The sequence below is a fragment of the Panicum hallii genome, chromosome 3 (assembly GCF_002211085.1).
Source record: "Panicum hallii strain FIL2 chromosome 3, PHallii_v3.1, whole genome shotgun sequence".
Classification (NCBI taxonomy): Eukaryota; Viridiplantae; Streptophyta; class Magnoliopsida; order Poales; family Poaceae; genus Panicum; species Panicum hallii.
Window position 1 is genome coordinate 21,976,321 of NC_038044.1, and position 18,268 is coordinate 21,994,588.

Below are 18,268 nucleotides of genomic sequence, written 5' to 3' on the forward strand. Positions count from 1 at the left end.
ACGTTGCAGCGTTGTCGATCGAGGAGGTGACGGGGCGGCTCAAGGCGGCCGACGACCGGGATAAGCCTTTCTCTGGTGGCAAGGTCACCATCGGTGGCCAGCTCCACCTCACCGAGGAGAGGTGGCTCGCCCGCCAGAAGGAGTGAAAGAAGGGGGAGTTTTCTTCCTTGATAGGTGACCGCAAGTGCAAGTCATGCAAGTCGTCCAAGGCACGAGGAGGTGCCGAGGGCGTCACCGCCGGCGAGCGCGACGACGCAAGGGACGACATGTGCTTCAACTGTGGCAAGACTGGCCACTGGGCTAGGGAGTGCCCTCAACCGAGATGCGGCTAGACCCACGTCGCGCAGGCTGAGGAGGAGGAGGAGCCGGTTCTGTTCCTAGCTCACGGGAGCAACGAGCTACTTCCCGCGACACCAGCCGTGACGGCTCTTCTCCACCTCGACGAGCCTCAAGCTCATGCCTTACTCAGCAAGGGCACGAGTGATGAGAAGATCGACAGATGGTACCTCAACACCGGTGCCACCCACCACATGACCGGGCGGCGCGAGTACTTCTCCGACCTAGACTCCACCGTGAGAGGCTCCGTCAAGTTCGGGGACACCTCCGCCATGGAGATCGAGGGTGCCGGATCCGTCATCTTCGTCGTGAAGACCGGCGAGCACCGAATGCTCACCGGTGTACATCCCTTCGCTGAGGAACTCCATCATCAGCCTCGGGCAGCTGGATGAGAATGGGTCGCATGTGGAGATCGACAGCAGAGTGCTTTGTGTCTGGGATCAAAGACAACGCCTCCTGGCCAAGGTGGTCAGGGGAAGCAACTGCCTCTACGTCCTCTACGCGAAGGTGGCACAGCTCGACACCAAGGAGATGGTGCAGGGCAAGATGTTGGACAATGTTCATACCTCGACGTACAACGAGTTCAACGTCAACTACGTCCACTTTGAGGGAGCTGGGGAGCGGGCAGCTCTTAGTCACCAAGCGTGCCTACCCCAATCCCTGCGTCTCCATCAACTACGGCAGGCTCTTCACCGGCGCCGGCGAGTCCTCCACCGACTCCGGCAACTACTCCACCGAGCGGAGCTCGTCGTGAGGAGTTCGCCACGCCGCTCTCCAACGACAAGGGCCGCATCGACGCATACTACGACGGCAAGCCCCGCTCCTTCGTTGAGGCGGACAGACACGTGGCATGGTGTCTCGCAATGAAGCAGGAGAACTAGACTTGGGAGCCTCCAGATGAAGTCATTTGGAAGCTTCAAGTTCCAAGAACTTCGAACCAGACATGAGATGGTTCGTTTGCCATTCAGAACTTAGGGGGAGATTGATAGAATTAAGTTCTGATGGTAAATTAGAATAATCTGTTAGTAGTGCATGTGTGCACTTCGTCCCTGGGTGGTTCGTGCCTACGTGCACCTTATCACCATTTATGCTCTTTAGATGCTATTTAGATGCTTTGCTTAGCTTCTAAGCCATCTACCATGGTTGGCTGCCTATATATTTATATATAGCCAGACCATCTTTTGGGCTTTGAGAGAAATGGAAAACTGATTATTGGGCCAACAGGATCAGGTCAATTTCAAGATCCGTTTAATGTAAAAGCGTATCTTGTCGGAGTGTTAGAATGTGGAGAGCAGAGAGGGGGCGACCCGTTCTATGCATCCATGTTTCAGGGTTGTCATCTCAAGAAAAAAAAGGCTCACGGTTCGGGGGTTTCTCTTGTTGAGGAGCGGCTCATTGCGGTGGTGTGGTTCGGCATGGCTTGCTGTTTTTTAGCAGTCTTATTTTCTATCAAACTATCAGATTTATCTGCAAATTTGTTGGCCATATGTATCAAGAATGGTCCCATTTGATGGTGAAATTCTGTTTTCAGTATGAGAATTTCAATAGTAAGAAATAAGAAGCGATGATTCACATAATAATTGCTCTCTGTATTATTTATATGTGAGTATCTATCAGTCATGGCAAGTGAAGCGTACAGCCTACAGCTAATGTGTGTATCTATGGCTATGACAACTGACAACTGAATTTTGAGCCTGACTAACTATATGAAACTGAAGAATAAAATGTTTATGTGAACTGTAAAAAAGAAAAGATAAGAACATTCTTTTCCCTGCTATGTATGAGCTGCAACGAAGCTCATTATTGCTCAGCATGTGAGCTTGCTTCAGTACTGGTCATGCTTTCTATGTTTATTCTGATCTCACTCCTCAAGAATTTGGAGTACCACTGGGCAGAGAGTTTCGGCTGCCTTGGCAGCTCTGGGTCCATAAAATCAACATGATAAAGACCGTATCGCGAATAGTAGCCTGCTAGCAGCTCAAATACATCCAGGAATGACCAAACAAAATAGCCCTTCACATTGGCTCCATTCCTGCAGTAACCAAAAAACCCAAAATTTTACACAACAGCTAAGTGTTTGTAGAAAAGAAGACCATCTTCCTTTTTCCATGATTACAAAGAGCAGAACATGTATACCTTAGTGCAGTGACGATGCTGCCAATGTAGCCACTCAAGTACTCCACTCTCTTATGGTCCTCAATTGAGTCATTGAAGAACGCCGCATATCCTAAATATAATGAAAAGCAAACAAGAATTAGTTCTACAAAAAAGCACCAATTAGGTGACTAGAGCCAGTTCAATGACCCTAGCAGAATTTGCAGATCAGGCACTCGCAGTTTGTATACTCATGGCTGTTCTTGGTATTTGGGAAGATTTTTAGTTCAACATAGGGCGCAACAACAACGTATTGGTGGCACTCATAACAATTGCGACAGGGTCTAACTGAAAATGCTTGGCAGTTCAGTAGAATATGACTTGCCATTTTCTTGTACATAGACAGGAACTTTCTTGTAAGTGTTGCTGAGGTACTCGAGCATACATTGCAGCCCCTGTGGATCAGTAGGCATGTTGACTGGAATAAACTGTACCAAGCGCATAAACTCTTATCAGTTTTACTAGCAAAAAAAGAGGCACAGAAAAACATCACTTCACTTGGTTAGATGCAGTTCAGTTCAGTTGCATTAGGAAAGAGCTAGCAAAATTCAGTGAGCGATAGTTCAAAGAATACCTGACCAGAGGGTGGATCATTGCGAGAAACTGCAACAACAGACAGGCAGGACATGGTTACAGCTAACGACAGGCAATCAAATTGTGCATGTTTGACAAAAAGAATACTCTCCAGCCTTCATTATAGATAAAAGAAGCTGCTAGTCTTATGTATCTGATGATGCAGTCATGTGTACTGAAATGGCTTCTTTACACTCAAGAAGTCAAGATGAAACTTACATCTGAAGGTAGCGGCCAGATCACCATTGTAGTCCCGGAGCCCGGTATCTGCACTGTGCGATCGATCACTAACATACACTGAGGTGTAGTGGTTTATGCCAATGAAATCAGCCGTCCCACGGATCATCTCCGACTGTTCTTTGGTGAACTTCGGGAGCCGGGACCCAACTATCCTCTTCATGATTTCAGGATAGTCTCCATATACCAATGGGTTTAGGATCCTAAACAAAACAATGCGAAGCCATATTGTCGATGAATTTATCAATTCGTAATTTGGAGAGGCGAACAAAAAGAACCGAGAGCACTTACCAACCAATCATGAAGTCCAATGATCTCTGAGTCGCTGCAACGTCAGCGGGGCTCGACGAGAATGGGTAGTTCCAGAAGCTGTAGAGGTTCATACCAACGACGCCCTTCTGCGTAGCCTGCAACAACGATCATGTTGCAGAGGTAAACAAGCTTGCCTGGTCGCTGGTGCCGTACTGAATTCTGACCACCATCAGAAGATTATTGTTGTTATGAGCAGCTTGTTGTTGATTATACCTGGTACTTTTCTCTGTAGAGCTTGACGGCGGCGGCGTGTGCCAGGATGGAGTTGTGGCCGACGATGTATGGCTCCACGGTGGAGTTCCCGCCGGTGCAGTTGACCCCGAACGGCGCGGAGCAGCGGCAGGGCGGGAAGGCGCCGTTGTCGTAGGCGGCGATGGAGATCACGTTGGGCTCGTCCATGGTGGTCCAGTGCCTCACCCGGTCGCCGAACTCCAGGAAGCACGCGTCCGCGTACGCCGCGAAGTCCTCCCTGCACGCTCGAACAACACGACGCATGTCTCAGGGTTTCAGTCCCAGATGCTACCTGAATACTTGTTACGAACGGTGTTGTGTGTTCAATCAAGCAGGAGAGTGATCGGTGATCAGAGAGAGAGAGAGAGAGAGAGAGAGAGAGAGAGAGAGATCTTACACGACCCTGGGGCTCAGCCACCCGTGGTACTCGTCCTCCAGGATCTGAGGGAAGTCCAGGTGGTACAGGGTCACGTGGATCTCAATTCCTGCAGCAGATCGATCGATTCAGAGAGCGGATCAGTTCAGTTCATCAGGAGGGGCTACACTTTTACCTACGAGTTCAGGATTGGCTTAAGGGCAAGAATTCTGACAGTCATATATCTTTGTAGGATTGGGTTAAGGCCAAGAATGCTGACAGTCATATATCTTTCTGATGCAATGGAACAAAATGTCAGGAATTTCTATCACTTTCTGTCAAATTTGTTTTCCTGTGAAATTTCTGCAGTTCTGTGTTCAAAGCAGAGTGACTTACCCCGTTTTACTAGCTCGTTTATCAGGTTGTTATAATACTCTAGCCCCTTTGGGTTGACGGGTCCTCTTCCTCCTGTGCTCATATAGAAGGCGAAAAGACCAATTATTACGGTGAGAGATCTCAGACTAGCTAGGGAAAGGTAGTGAGCCTCGCACAATCTTTTGACAGAGTTCTTACTTGGAATAAGCCTGGACCAAGAAATGGAGAAGCGGTAGGCCTCCAGGCCAGTATCACTCATCAACTTCACATCCTCCTGAAACAGTTTGGAATGTGTCCTCATTATAAGTAAAAACACTGCACTAGCTGTTGTGCATCACACTACTTTGTCCAATACTCTTAATTCCTGTGCTAGCAAACTTTACTTATATATACTACCTCTTATCCATGATATAAGTCAATTTACTACTCTTCCTTAGTCGGCCTTATATTTGAGATCAGATAAAATATTACAATTTGCATAAGAATGATGTCATATGCTAGTATTGAGAGTCAATTAATCTGGTACTCCCTAGTTAATTTCGTTCCATTGTGATTTGTCAACAAGATATACATACGGTGCGGAAATGACAGGCAGAAAAGTTGTAGCTAGATGCCAACGCAAGGGGAAGAAAAGGAAGATTGTATATGTGGGTTCACACGGACCAAAGGTCAGTGTCAGGTAATCTAGCCGATCGCGCATTTTCATAGTACACGCTAGCCAATCGAAAAGGAGTGCGGACCTTGTATTTGTGGTAGCCGTCTGCGCCCAGATCACCGGTGCTCTTGTCCGGCATCCTTCCTGCAATCGTAATCAGGTAAATAGCTCCAACAAAAAAGAGCTACAGAAAAAACCAAAACCCTACACTCAAACTCATAGGCATACGCTACAAAGACTATAACCAAACTCAAAGAAAAGTTCATGACGAATACGTTGTGCTACAAAGACTGAAATCAAACTCAAAGAAAAGAGCGGCGGAAGTGGGAGTTGAAATGTGAAGCTGTATCTACTATGCACTATTAAGATCATCACCTGCATGAGTGAAAGTGTCCCAGATGCTTGGGCTCCTTCCGTCTTCATCGGTTGCCCCCTCGTACTACATAGACACATACACAAGAATAAAATTAAGCAAGAAATAAAAAACAACATCCAGCAAAGTAGACACGCAGAAAAGTTAACTACAAGAACTTCTCAAGCTGTGTTATAGCTCCAAGCAAGGCCAAAGCTTCTCCATGCAGTTCTTGAGTTGTATAGATACATGCGTTTACCTGATACGCTGAGGTGCCGGCCCCAAAGACGAAGTCCCGGGGGAAATCCTGCCTCGTAAAGTTGAGAGCTCGAGCCGCCGTCTCGCCCTGCCATGGCGCCACAAGGAGCAGCTGCAGCGACAGGAGGAGGGCGAGGACGTGCCTGCAGGTAAGAGCAGGGGCCCCCATGTATCTCAAGTGATCTCTAGTGAGACCTGGCCACTTCCCCGGCGTTTGCCTTTCGCTCTCCTGCCGGGCGGCCTATTTATCAACCTTTTCTCAATCTACAACCACCATGGATGGATGAGAGGGACAGGTTTTGTTTCTATATGCCAGCCAGAGAGTTTGGAAACAGGCTTGGAACCAATCGTCCGGGATGTTTTTTTTTTCTTTTTGAAAGGCAAACGTACAGGACATTGCTTCGGGCACCCTGCCTGCTGAGCACCTGGTAGCAAAATATGTGGCCGCCTGGCCGGCTTATTATATATCGGCCATGGATCTCACAAGGTAGCTCGGGTACCTATCAACTTTTTTCCAGGAAATGTTTGGACTTAATTGAAAGGATGAGTTTATAAATTTTAACTAACCGGATAGTGAATTGTACATGTTTAGTATATATATGACAGTAGCTAGATTCTTTGTCACAAATCTTTTAATATGACTAAATTAAAAAATGGTTTGCCATCTTCTAGAACCCCTTATACGATGCTGTGTGTGCCTAGCTGACATCATTTGTTGTCAAACAGAATGGCCGGTAAGGACTTCAAATTCCTTATCATGATCGATCTAGGGTAAGAGTTAGTAACTTCTAGGAACAGTGCAGCAGGAAAGCTACAGATCTCTTGGCTTTCGTATTTGAGGAACGTCTTAGTCGCTTCATGAGACTTAATTCCCCATGTGCAAAGAACGAAGGTGTGCTCCTGGAAGTTCCAAGAAACCATTCCAGTGGCGAAGAGAAGTTGGAGAGGTGTAGAAGTCTCCGGTGCCAGATGCAGGCTAGGATTCAACCGGTGGAGCTCATCGCTGGCTGCAAGGCGCCAAGGGTGCCACGCCAGCGCTTATGTAAGACGACGAGAGCAACTGGGTCACCACTGTGTCATGTGGAGGCTTTGTAGCTAGTGCTCCTAGTTTATCACTACAGCAACTCGGCGACCATTGAGAGGCCGGCCAGCAGGAAGACGTCGGCATCATGTCTGCGACCCCAAAGAGATGAGATGAAGCAAGCATGCACGGCACCAAGATAGACACGTGAGCTCATCAGCAAGTTCCGTGAGGTCATTCTCTTTACGCCGGCAGATCTGGTGGGGCGTGCTTGGAATCAATTGGGCATGTAGCATCAAGAGATGCAACAAGCATATCCGAGGTGAGAAGTGGCGACCTACATATGTCATTATTCTGAACTGTCCTAGCTTATTGTTATTGAGGACTAGTGCTCTGAATTCTATACTCCTTCAGTTCCCTTTCTCTTTAAAGGGTGCACATGTAATATTTAATTAAAATTCAAAACTTCTAGAGTTTGACACTAATTACTTGGCCGATTTATAGACTGCTGTCAGATAAAATTGGTAGGGTTGGCAATGCGATTTAACCATCAAAGTAACATTTGGAGACTGCACCATCGTTGTCAAATCGCATCCTACCTACATATGATTGATTGCTTGGACGACCACTGAAGTATGCATCCAAGCAAGTTTCGCTAGTCCACACTAACTAGGAAGCACACAGCATATTTGTTTTAGCTTTGGATTGTTGTGGATTCTGATTCTCTTTAGTCGGGAGATGAATGTTCTTCCATCTCAAGGGCATATCCCTAATCGAGGGATTCCAATTTCACTCATAAAACAACAGAAAAAGAAGTTTTCCCAGTGAAAATGATAAATTTGCAAATTCCAGATCTTTTATTGATTCTACAATAATTGTTCATTCACTAGCTGGATACTGAGAAAAATGCAGACCAAATATCACTGCTACAAAAATAATTTGTAGGAACACCCTGTTCTTTTATAGAGACTGGCCAAAAGATAACTCGCTCCTACAAATAGAGTAAAATTATTGTAGCATCCAACCCGCCCTTGAAAATGATATCTATAGAGCATTTTTAGGGGCGGGTGTAAATGAATTTCCAGGGATAGCTATTTTTAGCTGCGAGAAGTAGGGACGGGTACCGTACTCGTCTCTAGAAATACGTTTTTACCCACCCCTAAAAATCTTTTTTTGTTTTTTGTTTAGCCGTAGAACAGCAAGGTCCTGTTCCATATGAGCTGGAGACACAAACTAAACACATGGCATACTAACTCATGATGAGTACGCCGCTACTTCACCCAAGAAGCTAACAAGGATACAGCGTGGAAATAAAATCTGGATGAGCACCGAGCGAGGTTCTAGAGGATCATTTTTGGTAGAGTGCGGTAGCCGTATCTGCCTTTGCTTTCTATGTATGAAAACAGCAAACCTAGCAGCTGCGACTCGGCAGCACCGAACGCCGTCGATACAGACGAAATAAGACGCTGAGAAACATACAGGGGAAACGATAACATTTTTCGCCGCCGGGAGCTATATATATGTACGTGTGCCTGGACATTTGTCCGCCCTTGATGGGAGTCAAGACATGTGGCGTCATGCATGCTCCATGATCGTCGTCACCGCCCTCTCGGCTAACGTCACCGTCCGAGAAAAGTTGAGAATGTACACATACTCGTGTTTATGATTAGTCATTATTTTAATTTAGTGACTGTTCACGTCTAGTTTAGTTAACAACAAAGTACTTATTCAGACTTTGTTTATCGGCTAATTTTTTGCAGGAGTTCACTAGGGTAATAAAATACATTAATTCGTGCGTGTTCATATTAGACATCTCTGCAGGGATGACGGATCCAAAGCAGGGAATATCAGGTACAAGCTAGATCGAGGTAAAGACAAATCCATGGTTGTTGCCATCATCTCATCATCTGATTACGGTTGCGGTTGGAAAGCCTCCTCTGCTTCATTTGCTTCTTTGCCTTCCTCTATCATATTGCCTCTTTCCCGTGAAGCTGGCCCCGCCCCGTACGTTATTATAACACATACTCTAAAATATTCTAACACATACTCTAAAATTCATATTTTTCATTATCTAATTGCAATAGATTTTATTTTGCATCACACCTCCATATGTGTTTGATATATATCTAATTGAACTATTCGTTTGTGAATTGATATTCTTATCTCTTTCATCATACATGAATACAGGATGACACATATCGTGGGTAGCATTTTTATATTAATAATAACATAAATAATATATTAATAATGATAGAAATAGTAATTTAAAATTTTATATTGGTGCACTTTAATATTTTATTATAATTATATAATTTAGATTCATATTTAGGAGTTACTTTTAACTTTTAATAATGATATAATTAGATAATTTATATCCAAATTTAGAGGTTATTTGTATTATTTTTATAATAGCAGAGGTGGGTGATTTAGATACATGTTTAGGGGTTACTTTAATATATTTTCATAATAGCAGATGTGGCTAATTTATTAGAAAAGATAACAGATCCAATAACTGCTATGATTAGAGAGAAAAGATAACAGATCCGATGACTATTATGATTAGAATTGTCAGATTGATGGTCGGATGTTTCTGATTTTTGTGAGAATTTTTTGTATTTTTCTATTTTTTTAAGTGTCCACCTAGGATCATCTAGGATCATAGGTGGCTTCGCGTGAAGACTTCAATTAGTAATAGCAAAGATATGCCATTTGATTGAGGTGGTTTTCTTAAAATTCTGCATTTATTGAATGAATGTTGGTTCCAAGTTATGTATGGATTGAATCACGAAATAATCAAAGATTACATGGAGTATGGTTGGACTGAATCTAGAACGGTCAAAGATCACATGGGGATGATAATTTTGTATCTACAAGTGGTTGGGCAATGAATGATTCAGAGTAGACACGATGCGATATAAAACAGAGTAGATATAATAGCAACCCATACAAATTCGAGATATAGATACAAGGTAAAACAAAGAATCACACTGGTTTTCATGACTCAAACTGAGTCGGGCTGGCCACTGGAGGTAGGGGTGGTAAAAGGGGCTTAAATTTTAGCCTATATAATTTAGGGATCAAACTCTAATTTTATACAATTTTAAGCTAAAAGTATATAAAGGTCAAGTTGGATTGTGAAGAAAAAATTAAGATTATGATCCATTACCAGCTCTAGAGGTCAATGAAGCAAAGACACCGACTGAGGTATAAAAGAGAAGCAAAAAGGAGTTGCATGCAGGGGTTGAGCTTCGTTATGGCCAGAGTATGCAATCCTATAGAGGACGCTAGAGTATACGTAGGCATAATTTGCTAATAATGAAGCTTCAAAATGGCCACTGCTAAACTCCCTAAACCATATTGTAGTGTTAGCCCCCTCTAGATCTTGCCCCAAGCTCCGCTACTGATTGCATGCTGGAGGATTTGATGATGTACCTATATATGACATGCGTGTTTGACGCTGGGAAAAAAGATCTGTGCTGGAGGTATCTGAGCATTTACTATAAATGCAATACAAAATAAGAAAAGAGCTTCTGCAAAGAAAAAAAAAGATAGAGAAACGCTCCTTTATTTGCAGTACAAGTAAGTTTCACTGTTCAGCATGTGAACTTGCATCGGTACTGATGTTTGTCTTCTCTACTTTTATTCCGACATCACTCAAGAATTTGGAGTACCACTGGGCTGAGAGTTTTGGCTTCCTTGGCAGTTCTGCATCCTGAAAATCGACATGGTAAAGACCATATCGTGAACCGTAGCCTGCCAAGAACTCGTACAAGTCAAGGAATGACCAAACGAAGTATCCCTTCACGTTTGCACCATTACTGCAGCAACCAAAACAGCCAGACCTCAGACAAAAATGTAGCATTTCTCTAGGTTTGAGGTCGAAGTTAGAAGAGACAACATTCCTTTATCTAACAGCACGCACCGTAAAGCAGCAAGGGTGCTGCCTATGTAGCCTCTCAAGAAGTCCACTCTCTTCTGGTCATAGATGGATTCTTTTGAGTCCTGTGCAAAACCTATATGTAATGCAAATGGAATGACAAAAATGATAAAGTTAGATCTTCAAAAAGCATCAACAAGATGTGCATGGTTTGTTTGACACATGGAAAAAGGTAATATAAAGTAATGACTTCAAATCAAGGATATTTCTTTTGTTCTTTTTGCAAGGAAGTCAAGATATTTTAGCAAAACTGTGATCCAACTTTTTGATGAACAATTATAATGTAACTTTCTGCAAGATGATAAATAGCAAGGAAACTGGTAAAGGAGAACTGGCCATTTTCTTGCACGTAGACAGGAATGTTCTTATAGGTGTCGCTGAGGTACTCGAGCAAACATTGCAGCCCCTGTGGATCGACAACCATGTTGGTTGGAACAAACTGTGCAAAAAAAAAAAGCGCATCCGGAATTTAGTTTATGTGGGGGCAGGTTATGGTATAAATTTCTGAAAGCAGTAAGTTTGAATGAAATTTGACTTAAATTAGAAACTTTCAAATCTGTCCAAACATACATCTACCGGTAAAATTAGATTTCCAGTGTTAGCCAAACGGACTACAATAACAAAAGGTCGTCAGCTATTTATTACTGATAGAAATAGCACGTACTGATGGGAGCACTGCATTTCCTCTCACAATGACACATCATGATCACACTTGATGATGCAATTTAATGAGTCGTAAGAACAGAAACGACATGTAAAAGTCGCCTAGAAGCAAGACACTCTTAAAATTGAACTTACATCTGAAGGCAACAGACATGTCGCCGTAGACATCGAGGGGCCGCCCGGTCTCTGCACTATCCGATCGATCGCTGATGTACACTGATGTGTAGTGGTTTACAGTGATGAAATCAGTGGCTCCCCGGATCATCGCCGACTGCTCTTCGGTGAACAGCGGGAGGCGGGACCCAACCTTCTCCTTCATGGTCTTGGGGTAGTCACCGTACACCAAGGGGTCAAGGGTCCTAATTAATCAAATTTAAGAATTCATCGGCATCTAAAATAAAAATCTTTCTTTGGTACCTTCGGAGAGGAGTAATCTTAACGAAAGACAATCTAATTAAGCGGAAGTGGCATGGTAGTAAACAATGCTGCTTTTGCCATAAGGATGAGACTATTCAACATTTATTTTTTGATGTCGTCTAGCTCGTATGGTATGGGCAGGCATACATGTTACTTTTGGGCTTCCACAGCCACACAGTGTAGCACTTATGTTTGGAATTTGGCTGAGGGAGATTAGTGCTCTTTTTAAACCTTCTAGTGTTACTTGGAGCAGCAGTTACATGTTGGTCTCTATGGATGAGTCGAAATAATCCAATTTTTGAGAACAAACAAATATCTTTTTTGCATGTTATCTTCATAGTTTCGCATTGGCTTCATCCATGGGCTATCCTCCACAAGCCTACACAGGGTTTAGTTGCAGTGGCATCTCAACGATTGATCCAAATGGCTAAGGAATTTTTTACCTAGGTACATGGGTGGCGGTCTAGTGTATGGATTGAGAGTCATTAAAGTGCATGTTTTCTCTCTTTTTTAAGGCTGCGTGTTTTCTAGGCACAAGTCGGATAGGCAGAGATCGGAATTTTTTCAAGCATTGTTGTATCACCTTGATATAACTATACTTTAATTTAATAAAATTTTCCCTTTGAAAAACATCGGCATCATGTCCGTTTACTAATATTTACTCCGTTTACTAATATTTACTATGTCTTTGCATTGCTTAATTGCTTAGGCTTAGAGCACCACTCACCAACCAATCACGAAGTCTAGTGTCCTTTGAACTGCTGCCGTGTCCGCTGGGCTCGGCGAGAAGCGGTAGCACCAGTGGGTGTAGACGTTCATGCCGACGACGCCCTGCTGCGTGGCCTGCGTCCAGTACCCGATCATGCATGTTTCCATGAAAAAGATCGATCAGCTCCGACCCGATCAGATGCCACCAGCTGATGAGCCCGACCGATCACCTGGTACTTGTCTCGGTACAGCTTGACGGCCGAGGCGTGAGCCAGGATGGAGTTGTGCGCGGCGACGTACGGCTCCACGGTGGAGTTGCCCGCGGGGCAGTCATCGTCCCGGCCAAACGGCTTGGAGCAGCGGCCGGGCGCTAAGGTGCCGCTGTCGTAGCCGCCGACGGCGGCGATGGCGGGCTCGTCCATGGTGGTCCAGTGCCTCACCCGGTCGCCGAACTCCCTGAAGCACGCGTCCGCGTACGCCGTGAAGTCCTCCCTGCACGCTCGAACGACGGCATATCTCAGGGTTTTTCAGTCCCACCACCAGGTGCCACCTGATGACCAAACAATCTTGCATTGGGTGCTCAAGTAGGGCAGAGAACTCACACGACCCTGGGGCTCAGCCACCCCTGGTACTCGTCCTCCAGGATCTGAGGGAAATCCAGCTGGTACAGGATCACGTGTATCTCAATTCCTGCAGCAGATCGATCGATTAAGACAGCTGATCAGTTCAGTACATCATCATGAGGGCTACACTTGTGCTTATAAGGTCAGGATCATTGGCTTACCTTGTCAGATCTCCTTTTGTGATGTAATTAAATGGGCCATTGTCAGGAAATAGAGTGACTTACCAAGTTTTACTAGCTCGTTTATCAGATTGTTGTAATACTCGAGCCCCTTGGGGTTGATGGGTCCTCTTCCTCCTGTGCTCATATAAAAGGCGGGGAAAAGACCAATTATTACGGCGAGAGATCTCAGACAAGCTAGGGAAAAGTAGTTGAGTCTCGCCCAATCTTTTGACAGTGTTAGTTCTTACTTGGAATAAGCATGGACCAAGAAATGGAGAAGCGGTAGGCCTCCAGGCCAGTATCACTCATCAGCTTCACATCCTCCTGAAACAGTTTGGAATGTGTCCTTTTGAGTCGCTTTGGGGAAAAAAATGTGTCCTTTTGAGTAATTTAAAAAACAATGTACTGTATATTCAATAGTATATAGCACTAAGCTGCCAAATACTCTAATTCATGTCGTAGGAAGCATTATTTAATGGCAACATATCAGGTGCAAACCAGGCTGTCCGTGCAAACCCGTGCAAACCAACTAACAAAAGTCGCAAAAAATTCTCAAAAAAATTATGTATATACTTCATAGCCTTCTTTACCACTGTATAAAATTTCAAGTTCAAATTCATCATATGTTAAGAGATACAAAAAGGAGAAAGTTTTAAGAGTTTTCTCTTTTATTTATCTCTCAGAATTTTCTCTTTTTAGTATCTCTTAACATATGATGAATTTGAACTTGAAATTTTATACAGTGGTAGAGTAGTCTATGAAGTATATACATAATTTTTTTGAGAATTTTTTACGACTTTTGTTAGTTGGTTTGCACGGAGTTTGCACGGATACCCTGGTTTGCGCCTGATACGATACCTCTGATAAAGAAACCATTGGGAAAAATCCCCTAGCTCCATTTCTATTTAGTCAAAAAAGATATGGTGTGAAAAGGACAGGCACGAAAGTTGGCCGCAAGGAACAAACCGAAGATCCTATGGTTCCACCCTTTCACGGTCCTCCAAACATCACTGTCTGGTAATCTAGCCGATAGATAACACATTTTCATACGTCGAAATTTATGAGTGCAGACGAGACCTTGTATTTATGGTAGCCGTCTGAGCCCAGATCACCGGTGCTCGTGTCCGGCATCCTCCCTACAGTCACAATCGGACCAGTGAATAGCTCCAATAAAAAGGATCTACCAAAAAAAAACTAAACTCACAGACATATGCTATATATAAGGACAAATCAAGCTAGAAGAGAAGTGCATGACGTTGGGTTGGTTACTTTTTTTTTGCTTCTTTTCTTTCTTTCTTTTTTGCGATACTTCCAATCCCTTGAAAAAAGAGATTAGAATATAGATATAAATGCAAAATATTCATCTATCGTATTAAAAGCTCAATCATAAGAGTATATGATGTACAAGTTAAGCTCACCTTCATGAGTAAAAGTGTCCCAGATGCTTGGGCTCCTTCCATCTTCATCGGTTGCCCCCTCGTACTACAAATACACAACAACGAAATTCAGCAAGAAAACTAAATCAAATTAATACCACTCACATTGACAGAGAAGTTTAGAGAACTTATTATTAGCTGTGTTAAAACACACCAAGGCCAAATAAAGCTTCTCCATGCAATTCATGAGTCGCTGTTACCTGATACGCTGATGTGCCTGCCCCAAAGATGAAGTCCGGAGGGAAATCCTGCCTCGTGAAGTTGAGAGCTCTAGCTGATGTCTCGCCCTGCCACGGCGCCACAAGAATCAGCTGTAGACACAGGAGGACGAAGACGGGAGGGGCTCCCATGTCTCTCGAGTCGTCTCCGGTGAGGCGTGGCCTCTTCGCTGCGCGGCTTATTTATGAACCTTTTCAGTCTACTATACAACCAACATAGATGGATGGATAGATGAGACATCACGAGAAGATGTCTCATCGGTGCTGGTTATTGGACGGGCACAACAAATCTGATTCAAATGAGGTCATCGATGCTGCTATGAATAAACATTTATCTTTGAAGATGATTGTTGAGACCCTACATGGATAATTAATGAAGTATCCCAATCGGTGGTGAAACCACGGCGGCATGGATATTAGCATGCTAATTAAGGTCAGGGAATGTTGACATTGATATACAGGAATCAGTTCATAAGAACAATTATCATTGGCATCAGCAGGAGCCTAATAAGTTAGCTAAGGTATATAATATAATATACCAAGGTTGCAGGGACATTTGTTAAATGAGATGATTTTTTTAGATAAACTCATAACAAGAACCCTCACTGTCTTGGCACATTGCACAATATCCTGTATGCTATGTATAACCTTGATAGTTGATACTCATCAATGCCATCAGTTCTTTAGCAGCAGAAAACGTGTTACATATGATCGGTATTCTCATCACTTCGTGCACACATGTATATGTGGTCTACATGACAACACACTTTATGCATTTATACCTTAATGTAGTTTTTTATACTAACAATGACATAAGTAATTTAAACTCATATATTGCTAACTTAGACGTGCGGGTTTTATTAGGAATTGCTATATGTTAATTTTATTTTAATAATAGTATATATATAGAAAGAAAGAGGCAATTATATGTAAGTTTAGAGGGTTACTCTATATTTTAATTTATAATGGCATAGTTGGATAATTTAGATAAAGATTAGGGATTACTTTATACTATTTTCATAATGACCTGGATGAGTAATTTTTTTTTGAAAAGATGATTTATCTAGTGGCTATTATTATCAGTGATGATTAGAGTTTACAGGATTGATGGGTAGATGTTTCTAATTTTGTGAGAATTTCAATGTTTTATATTTTCTCTAGCGCATCTCAAGTGAGGATTAACATGAAGACTTTAAAAGAAACCTCCAATTAGTAACATTAAGATGACTACGTAGCCGGCTAGAATAATGCAAATCCCTCACTTGGAGTAGCTTGGGTCTCATGACAAGTCTTGTGGATGTGCCTAAAAATGGTTTACCGATAATCTTCTAGAATCTATTTTCTAATAAAAAAGATATTCCAGCTGTCATCATTTGGTGTGAGCTAAAAATAAGGACTTCAGATTCCTTATCATGGTCTAGGGTAAGATTTAACTTTCAGGGATAGTGCAGCAGCAGGTGCAGCTCGGGAAGCTGCAGTACGTAGCAGCTGGGCCAGGCCGTGGTTAGCGGAAGGTGGGCTGGCTTGGCCTGTTGTTAACGGAGAGAGAAGAGAGATGGAATTTCGCTCGGAAGGGAAAAAGGATAGGGAAATTAGGAAAAGAAAGAAAAGGGAAAAAGAGAGGAGAAATGAAAGGAAAAAAAAGAAATTTAATCCCAAAAATTTTAGGAAAAAGTTCCCAGAGAATATTTAAGGCGCAAGAAGCTCAACTAAAATATTCAGAACTCACGAAAGAATTATAGAAGCTTCCGATAATTGGATTTTCTCTTGAAAATCGAGAATAAAAGCTAGCAAAATCTGGATAATTCTCAGAATAGATAAGTTTATTAAAAAAAGTATTCACATACCAAAATTGAAATTTTAGGGTGTGACAGCAGGAAAGTTACATATCTTTCATTTGGTCATTTTCTTTTGAAGTTGAGGAACGTCTTAATCGCGTCATGAGACGAAATTTTCCCATTTGCAACAAAGAAGGTGCTCCTGGAATTGAAGTTCCAGTCCAGTGGAGAAGAGGAGTTGGAGAGGTGTGGAAGTCTCCAGTGCCAAATGCAAGATGCAACTGGTGTAAAGGAGCTCGCTGGCGGCAAAGCGCCAAAGGTGCCACGCCAGTGCTGCTGTGTTAAGACGACGATGGATGCTTCTTGTCTGGTCGCCTGCTAGTGATGTTACGGTACATTGCTGCAACTTCACGAGACTAGGCGAATAAGGAGAGGCCAGCAGGATCGGAAGCGTCGTCGACGTCTGCGACTCCAAGACGACTCCAAGATCATCAGCTGGTCGTCCGTCCGTCGTCAATCCTCTGCCGGCTGATTTTGATGGGCCATGCTTGGAACGCTGAGATATGAAATTGACGAATCACGAAAAAGGATGAAGATGTATCTTGCAGAATTGGAACACGAGGTACCTCCGGTCCCTTCTCTAAGATTTTTTCCTGAGAATTTGTCTAGACAAGCGTTTCACTAAGAAGAAGGATAGTTAATCTCAAACCATAACTAAATGAGAAATTGAAATGCAAGGAATAGCACGTAAATGGAAACAAACTGGTATTCAACTGCTAAACAATGTAGAGGATTCCGGTAGGAGTTTGGAAGTTGAAGGGTGCCATACTCCGTACATTCTAAATTGTAGATAATTTTATTTCTTTTAAAATTTATAATTTTTACTATGCATCTGCATATGTTCTGGATGTACTATCAACGTTAATTGCACTTAGCAGAGGATCTCCATCTCGGAAATCGCCACACGACACACCAAACGCAGACAAAATTCGACGCTGGAAAGCATTCCACGTAGACAGAAATCAAAGTTCAACCTGACTTGCCCCCCCCCCCCCCCCCCAAATCGCTCGTGTGTATGCGGTTCCAGCTTACGTATTGGTGAACCTCGCTCGAATTTCCTAGCCACGACCTGCGCTTGGAAAATTCGTGCGACCCGGCCCTTGGACTTGAGATAATGTGGCAGCATACGCTCCCCATCCTTCGTCCTCTCGCCACGCCAACGATGCCCATGCACCACATCAAGTGCGCCTTTCTCGTCCAAGGAACACAGGGAGGGACATGATATTCTCCAAATTTCAGGCCTTTTTTTTCTTCTTTTATTGGTCGATAAACAGTAGACGCACTACTGTAATCCACGAATGGAACCCGAAGAAGCTTGCCGGCGGCATTCAAGGTTCATCGCCCAAAATTCAAGGCCTGAGCTTGAAACTTTTCGACAGGTCCAAATAGTACTTTCAATTGGACAAGA

The 18,268-nt window shown here is 43.3% G+C and overlaps 2 protein-coding genes across 2 annotated transcripts; both read right to left on the reverse strand.

Moving 5' to 3' along the window:
• Positions 1 to 1,904: 1,904 nt before the first annotated feature.
• LOC112885024 (beta-glucosidase 22-like) lies at positions 1,905 to 6,246 on the reverse strand. The gene is made up of 13 exons (XM_025950690.1): positions 5,840 to 6,246; positions 5,604 to 5,667; positions 5,314 to 5,372; positions 4,772 to 4,847; positions 4,595 to 4,666; positions 4,241 to 4,328; positions 3,826 to 4,081; positions 3,592 to 3,707; positions 3,283 to 3,503; positions 3,065 to 3,093; positions 2,816 to 2,918; positions 2,473 to 2,563; positions 1,905 to 2,368 (listed from the first exon to the last, which is right to left on the reverse strand). The coding sequence occupies exons 1-13, from the start codon at positions 6,005 to 6,007 to the stop codon at positions 2,137 to 2,139; spliced, it is 1,575 nt and encodes a 524-aa protein (XP_025806475.1). The 5' UTR covers positions 6,008 to 6,246; the 3' UTR covers positions 1,905 to 2,136.
• Positions 6,247 to 10,408: 4,162 nt separating this feature from the next.
• LOC112886519 (beta-glucosidase 22-like) lies at positions 10,409 to 15,154 on the reverse strand. Its single transcript, XM_025952439.1, has 12 exons — positions 15,005 to 15,154; positions 14,787 to 14,850; positions 14,446 to 14,504; positions 13,617 to 13,692; positions 13,432 to 13,503; positions 13,187 to 13,274; positions 12,815 to 13,076; positions 12,604 to 12,719; positions 11,575 to 11,818; positions 11,133 to 11,235; positions 10,782 to 10,872; positions 10,409 to 10,677 (listed from the first exon to the last, which is right to left on the reverse strand). The coding sequence occupies exons 1-12, from the start codon at positions 15,152 to 15,154 to the stop codon at positions 10,446 to 10,448; spliced, it is 1,557 nt and encodes a 518-aa protein (XP_025808224.1). The 3' UTR covers positions 10,409 to 10,445.
• Between the last annotated feature and the right edge of the window lie 3,114 nt (positions 15,155 to 18,268).

Coding starts and splice junctions, on each gene's coding strand:
- LOC112885024 (XM_025950690.1), bottom strand. CDS start 6,007: ATGGGGGCCCCTGCTCTTACCTGCAGGCACGTCCTCGCCCTCCTCCTG. Junction 2,919..3,064: donor ATGATCCACCCTCTGGTCAG/GTATTCTTTGAA, acceptor CGCTTGGTACAG/TTTATTCCAGTCAACATGCC. Junction 2,564..2,815: donor TGTCTATGTACAAGAAAATG/GCAAGTCATATT, acceptor CATTATATTTAG/GATATGCGGCGTTCTTCAAT.
- LOC112886519 (XM_025952439.1), bottom strand. CDS start 15,154: ATGGGAGCCCCTCCCGTCTTCGTCCTCCTGTGTCTACAGCTGATTCTT. Junction 14,851..15,004: donor CAGGCACATCAGCGTATCAG/GTAACAGCGACT, acceptor GTGTATTTGTAG/TACGAGGGGGCAACCGATGA. Junction 11,236..11,574: donor GTAAGTTCAATTTTAAGAGT/GTCTTGCTTCTA, acceptor TTTTTTGCACAG/TTTGTTCCAACCAACATGGT.